Source organism: Lottia gigantea, assembly GCF_000327385.1.
Source record: "Lottia gigantea unplaced genomic scaffold LOTGIsca_3, whole genome shotgun sequence".
NCBI classification, from domain to species: Eukaryota; Metazoa; Mollusca; class Gastropoda; family Lottiidae; genus Lottia; species Lottia gigantea.
The window spans coordinates 3,946,082-3,953,145 of record NW_008708986.1 but is presented as its reverse complement, the minus strand read 5'-3'; the positions used below and the strand labels follow the sequence as shown (position 1 = coordinate 3,953,145).

The window sequence follows — 7,064 nt, the reverse complement described above, 5'->3', positions numbered from 1 at the left end:
TTGAATAGACTTCAATGGGGAAAATGTCTCTCTTGTTGATGTTCGCAGCTTGTTTGGCTCCGACCCTTTCTCAAGATAGTGATAGACAAGAAAGACGAAGACCTGGTGGTAAAAGACCTGGTGGTAACAGACCCGGTGGTGACAAACCTCGTCCGAACAGACCCGGTGGTGACAGACCTAGTGGTGACAGACCTGGTGGTGACAAACCATGAAGTGACAGACCCGGTGGTGATAGACCCGGTGGTGACAGACCCGGTGGTAACAGATCTGGTGGCGATAGACCGGGTGGTAATAGACCTGGTGGTGACAGACCCGATGGTGACACACTCGGTAGGGATAGACAGAATGAGAGAAGAAGTAAAAATTCAAGGTGGGTTGAAGGCCATTTTTGAAGAATCACTTAATCATATCTTTTAACTCATGAACACCACCCTATCATAGAGCAATAACACTTAGGTCATTTCAAAATGAATTGTTTCTGTTTTAAATTGGTTTTTTACCGATGTTTTATAGTTATAAAATCAAACAGCAGAAACTTGTAATAACCAGTGAAGCCAACTATTTCTTTCTATATCTGTACAAGTACATTGAAAAGGCATTGATATTAACATCATAGAATGTCATTGATTTCCACATCGAAATTTGATTTTTTTTTATTTCTTTCAGTTTCCAGATGCACAAAAATACTAACAAACAAAATGATTGAAATTAAAAGCAAAAAATAACTATATTAAAACACGTTATTGTTACTATTATATCGTTAGTTCTCTGTAAAGGCCAACATCAAAAATTTAAAAACTTCCTGGTGGACCGTTTGATATGTGTATTGGCGACGACCATTTCCAGCCTTTGTTCACTCCGATTTTCTAAAAAAAAAGGCACAATTGTGTTTTTATCAATCGTTGATTAACTTAGACCAAAACACCTGTCTCTGTTCCAGCCTAAATCTATAAGACATCAACAATGATAAACCTAGATTTTAAAATTGCCCATAATGTGGTATGGAATATGGTAAAGCTGAATGGAATAGGGAAAGTCGACGGAGAGATGTGTCCAGTATGCAACGAGGAACCCGAAACCACCATCTTTTCGTCGACTACTTAGATCTTAGTCTGTTTATGTATTTACTCCACCAAATGTTGTCTGATATTTTACCTTTTCATTTTGATAAGCCCACATGAAATGTAGAGCGTATATTGCCGTCACCTATGTTCGTCAGTCCACCCGTCGGTCCGTCCGTCAGTCCGTCCGTCCGTCCGTCCACAATTGCTCCTAAACACTCTATAAGACACAGTTCTTGACGGATTTTGACAAAACTTGGTACGAGAGTTCGTAGTCAACCAAGGGTGAACCCTATTGAAAATGAGAAGAATCGAAAAATATTTAGTATAAGTTATTACCCTTGTTCTTGAAACGCGTTCAATTTTTAGCTCGTAAACACTCTAGAAGGCACAATTCTTGACGGACTTTGACGAAACTTGGTGTGAGTGCTCGTAATCACCCAAGGATGAACACTATTGAAAATCAGAAGAATTGAAAAATATTTAGTATGAGCTATTGCCCTTTTTCTTGAAAACGCTTTCAAATTTAGCTCTTAAACACTAAAAGGCATGATTCTTGCTGGATTTTGACAAAACTTGGTTTTATTATTCAGTCTCGCGCTGAAGATTGAATATTTGCCTTCTAGAGTTTTCATGGGCTAAAAATTGAACACGTTTTCAATAACAAGGGCAATAACTCATACTCAATATTATTCAGTATTGCCCTAAAGAGTTCAAAAGAAGTGTATGACTGAATATGGTTAAAAATTTCATACAGGTGATTGTTTCTGTACTGCTAAATATTTTTATTCAAAATCAAAGCTGCCAAGCTATCTTTGATGAATCTTCTAAATGCGACAATCCACCAGAGGTTCGAATGGAGGCAGACGGTTCGGACCCAATTCAGTCAAATTATAATTAAAATTATCTTGGACGTTACTGCTAATATTCCTGAAAACAGATATTCGGATTTTTTTCAGACTTTCGAGAAAATCGACCCTTATATTCAATAGGAAAATCGACCCTTATATTTTTATTTCGGGAAGAGTCTGAAAATAAAAGTGCTGTTGCAGGCAGAGGTAGGAAGTTGAAATTTGGCAAAAACAATTTCAGAGGGGTGTGCACATGCAGTGCAAATTGTAACTTTATATCTTTGATAGTTTTCCATTGACAGCCTGTCAAATTTTTTTCAAATCGACAGTTTCATCTTTATTTAGCTGTAGCAAGCAGTTATTACATGGTAGAAACTTGAAATTTCGCAGAAAACATATTCAGATGAGTGTGCACATGCAGAGCATATTGCAGCTTTACATCTCTGATAGTTCTCGAATGGCAGCCTCTAAATTCTACGACTCTACAGTTTTTACATTTTCTTTAAACAAACAAAAAAAATAATAACAATCAACAGTTCCAATAGAGTAATTTATTATTTATCATTTATCATGTTTTTAAATATTTCTGTACTGGAAACTGGAAACTTCAAACTGAAATAAAGACACCATGGTAATTAAGATAATATAAATGAATGAAAAATTCTTAATCAAATCTCCATTCCAAGAATGATAATATATTTGGTTTAATAACTGTTGTTGTTGAAGATGAACGGTACCATATTCTGCAAACAGACTATCTTGTTTCTTTCAAACAAAGTATCTGAATGTTTTCATACCGGTTCCATACCGGAGCCACCGTACCAAGGTAAAAAAGTAAAGTATTCAATTTAAAAATACAAGAATTTTCACCTAATTTTTACCCGATTTTCACTTAAATTTTTACCTTGGTTATTTTGACGCAGGTAAAAATTAAAGTTTTTAATTTAAAATAAAAAGTGAAATATGTCGTATGTGAGCCCCCGTATTTTATATTATATATTTTGGAACTTACATTGTTATTGATGTTATTCATTAGTTTCCTCCATCTCCATCAGGTCGCTGACCTTCAGGTCTGTCACCATCCGGTCGGTCACCACCAGGTCTATCACCATCCGGTCTTTCACCATCAGGTCCGTCACCACCAGGTCTGTCACCATCCGGTCTTTCACCATCCGGTCTATCACCATTCGGTCTGTCACCACCCGGTCGGTCACCACCAGGTCTGTCACCACCCGGTCGTTCACCACCAGGTCTGTCACCATCCGGCCTGTCACCATCCGGTCGGTCACCACCAGGTCCGTCACCACCAGGACCGTCACCACCTGATCTGTCACCATCGGGTCGTGGACCTCGACCAGGTCGTCCTCGTCTTCGTGGACGCGAACCATTGTCGCCTTCGTCTTGTGCAAGTACCAATGCCAAGCAGGCTGCAAACATTAACAAGAGTACAATCTTTCCCATCGTCGTGTATTCAAGTTCAACAAAATGAATGATGAAATACAAAGAATAGTTTGGATTTATATAGAAATTCGGATGTAAAAATATATCTCATTATCCTCTACATTTGTCAAGCCATACTGTTCGTTTCACAAAACTTTTTAGTAAGCGGAATTACTTTCTATTGCGATGATGGTAAAAACTTTGTTTAAAATATATTTCTCATGACCCTGCTGATTAAAAACCCTCAAGATAAATATATACCTATTTGACAATTCTTTTTGAAATTTTAGTTGAACTCAAACATGCTACATCTGAGTGCGTTAAAAACTCCAGTAAAGCTGGGCGACCACATGAGAGTCTATTCTATGAGTCGTAACTTATGAAAATGCTGTCAATGCCACTTCCATTACAGAAATGTGGCTTTTAAACACATTGTCGGACATGTCTCAATGATGATATGGTCAAGGAAACCTGTCAATGCAACTGCCATTACAAAACAAATGTGGCTTTTAAACAGATTGTCGGACATGTCTCAATGAGAATTATCAGGATATGGTCAAGGAAAATTTCTATGAGGAACATTTTGATTTCGGTCATATTCAAAATAATAAACATAGGGTATACTATTGCCAGGTTAAAATCCGACTAACTTGAGTTATCTGAAAACAATAAGACATTTTGTAATCCAGTAAAATATTATCAACATGAGAATGTAGTCTATGTCTGAAAAACAGGCACCATGCCTTACTCTCCTTTACTTGGAGAAAAGATTAATGAGAATAATGAATGGGGGCCAGTAATTGTTGATGTTCGCAGCTTGTTTGGCTCGTCCTTTCTCAAGAAAGTGATAGACAGGAAAGACGAAGACCTGGTGGTAAAAGACCTGGTGGTGACAAACCATGAAGTGACAGACCCGGTGGTGATAGACCTGGTGGTGACAGACCCGGTGGTAACAGATCCGGTGGTGATAGACAGAAGGAAAGAAGAGAGTAAAAATTCAAGGTGGTGACACACCCGGTAGTGATAGACAGGATGAAAGAAGAGAGTAAAAATTCAAGGTGGGTTGAAGGCCATTTTTGAAGAATCACGTAATCATATCTTTTACCTCATAAACACCACCCTATCATAGAGCAATAACACTTAAGTCATTTCAAAATGAATTGTCTCTTTTTTAATTTGGTTTTTTACCGATGTTTTATAGTTATAAAATCAAACAGCAGAAACTTGTAATAACCAGTGAAGCCAACTATTTCTTTCTATGTCTGTACAAGTACATTGAAAAGGCATTGATATTAACATCATAGAATGTCATTGATTTCCACATCGAAATTTGATTTTTTTTATTTCTTTCAGTTTCCAGAAGCACAAAAATACTTACAAACAAAATGATTGAAATTAAAAGCAATAAATAACTATATTAAAACACGTTATTGTTACTATTATATCGTTAGTTCTAGCATAAAAAAATTAAGCTTAGTATGCTGCAGACAGCGCCAGCCGAACCGCCTGTTGGACCGCCTGGTACATGTATTGTCGAGCCGTTGATCACTCCATTCACATTTGTTATTCTTTCTATGGAAAACATGTATATATTAGATAACCATAAAATGAAATTCTTTTTGAAAGTTTTACGTTAACTGGAATCACAATTATTTCTATGGGTCTCTCCGTTTTCGACCGCATTTTTAAAAACCCACAATTGTTTTATTATTAATTGTTGATCAACCTAATCCGAAACCTTTACCGAAGATTCACAAAAACCCGGAAACTGAATGGTCTTTAGCCAATAGGATTCCTAAAGGCAGGCCTATTATCTCAGATTGCGCGAGCGAATCCTACCGAGTTTCTGAATACATTGACCATTTTTTACTTCCATTAGCGTGTAAGCATCCGTCATATCTTAAGGATACCACCGATTTTGTTGAAAAAATTAAAAGCTTGAATGTTCCTCTAAACGCAAGATTTATCTCATTAGATGTTACGAGTACGTATACCAATATTGATAATAAAACCGGTTTAGACGCTGTCCGAAAGGCCTTTCTTCGAAATCCCTGCGTAGATAGACCCGACAAAGAAATATTAGAACTTTTGGAATAATGTCTAACGCGAAATGACTTTGCCTTTAATGAAAAAATTTATCTCCAGACTTCAGGCACCGCGATGGGCAAATGATTTGCGCCGAGTTATGCAAATATCTTTATGGCTGAGTGGGAATTGGAAATTTCTTCCATTTCCCCTTTTGAACCTTTCTTCTATGGAAGGTTTCTTGACATATTTTTATTATTTGGACCGAGTCTTTAACAAATTTTTGGCAATATTTTGAAATTTTAAATAATCACCACCCATCTGTAAAACTAACTGCGAATATTTCTGAACAAAGTATGGATTTTTTGGATACTACGGTATTCAAAGGACCAAGTTTCTCTCAAACAAACAAATTAGATATCAAAGTATTTTTTAAACCAACGGATACTCACCAACTTTTATATAAAAACTCTTTTCACCCAAAACATACTTTTATGGGAATAATCAAATCACAAATTTTGCGTTTTTTTAGAATTTGCACTCAAAAAGTAGATTTTGATGCAGCTTGTAGACTGGTTTTCAGTAAATTAAGAGAGAGGGGCTATTCCAAACGATTCTTGCGCAAAATGACACTGTTTTGGACCTTTTGAAAATTAATGAACTCCCTCCTCCAATAAATAACTTTGGCGCAATACCATGTAGAGGTTCTCGGTGTCGCACCTGTGAACATATCCATATGTCTCATTATTTTCAAAATAAAAAAAAACGAAAAATATTTGAAATTAAAGAACGTCTCACGTGTACGGATAAAAATATCATTTACCTAATTTCGTGTAAAAAATGTGACAAACAATACGTCGGCGAAACCCAGAACCCGTTGCGAACTCGATTTAGCGGCCATTGCTTTGATATAATTCATAGCAAAAATAGACCAATTTCTCATCATTTTAATTTATCTGACCATTCCATTGAAGACCTACTTATGCCTATTGAATCAATTCCTGACTCTGATCTTATCAAACCAAAAACCAAACGATTACAGAGAGAAAGCTACTGGATGGACCAACTCCAAACAGTGGCTCCAAATGGACTTAATAAAAATAAAAATAATAACCTTAGTAATTTTCTGGTCCGTGGTAGACTCGATCCCATTGAATCCAATAATACTTGACCCCCTCTATATTTTCTAGCTCATTAAGTATAATATATTCTAATCCTTATATATAGATGTTTATCTTTTCAGAACCTATAAATACTCTTTTCTTTTAGAACTGGTAACAAGAAAACTTTCATATTATAGACTTTTGTTTATTGCAGATTACTCGTGGTTGTTTTTTTAACTTAATACTAACAATGCTAACTTCACCTTATCTTGTATTGAACATTTATCTCTTTATTTGTGACCTTGGCCAGTGCTTTACATAGAAGCTTTTAGGAACTTCTTCACTCTTAACACCAGTTAAGTTCACTGATGAAGAGTTTACCTTTCAGTTTGTGAGTAGGGGATAGCCATGAATCTTTATAAATTTGAAACAAACCGTATTTTTGTCTCTATCAAACTCTTATACATACAATATACATAAAGGGCAAGACAAAGTCCATAGAACTGTGTGAAACCCTTCTTCCATACATTTAAGCACGGACATATTTTGAAATAAGAGCTAACCTGCAAGTTTCAGACAACTTG

The 7,064-nt window shown here is 36.2% G+C and overlaps 1 protein-coding gene across 1 annotated transcript; it reads right to left on the bottom strand.

Annotated features, from left to right (window-relative positions):
* Positions 1-2,944: 2,944 nt before the first annotated feature.
* On the bottom strand, positions 2,945-3,373 carry LOTGIDRAFT_153379 (hypothetical protein; the record flags this gene model as incomplete). Its single annotated transcript, XM_009057279.1, has 1 exon — positions 2,945-3,373. One exon carries the CDS (start codon positions 3,371-3,373, stop codon positions 2,945-2,947), a length of 429 nt encoding a protein of 142 aa, XP_009055527.1.
* Between the last annotated feature and the right edge of the window lie 3,691 nt (positions 3,374-7,064).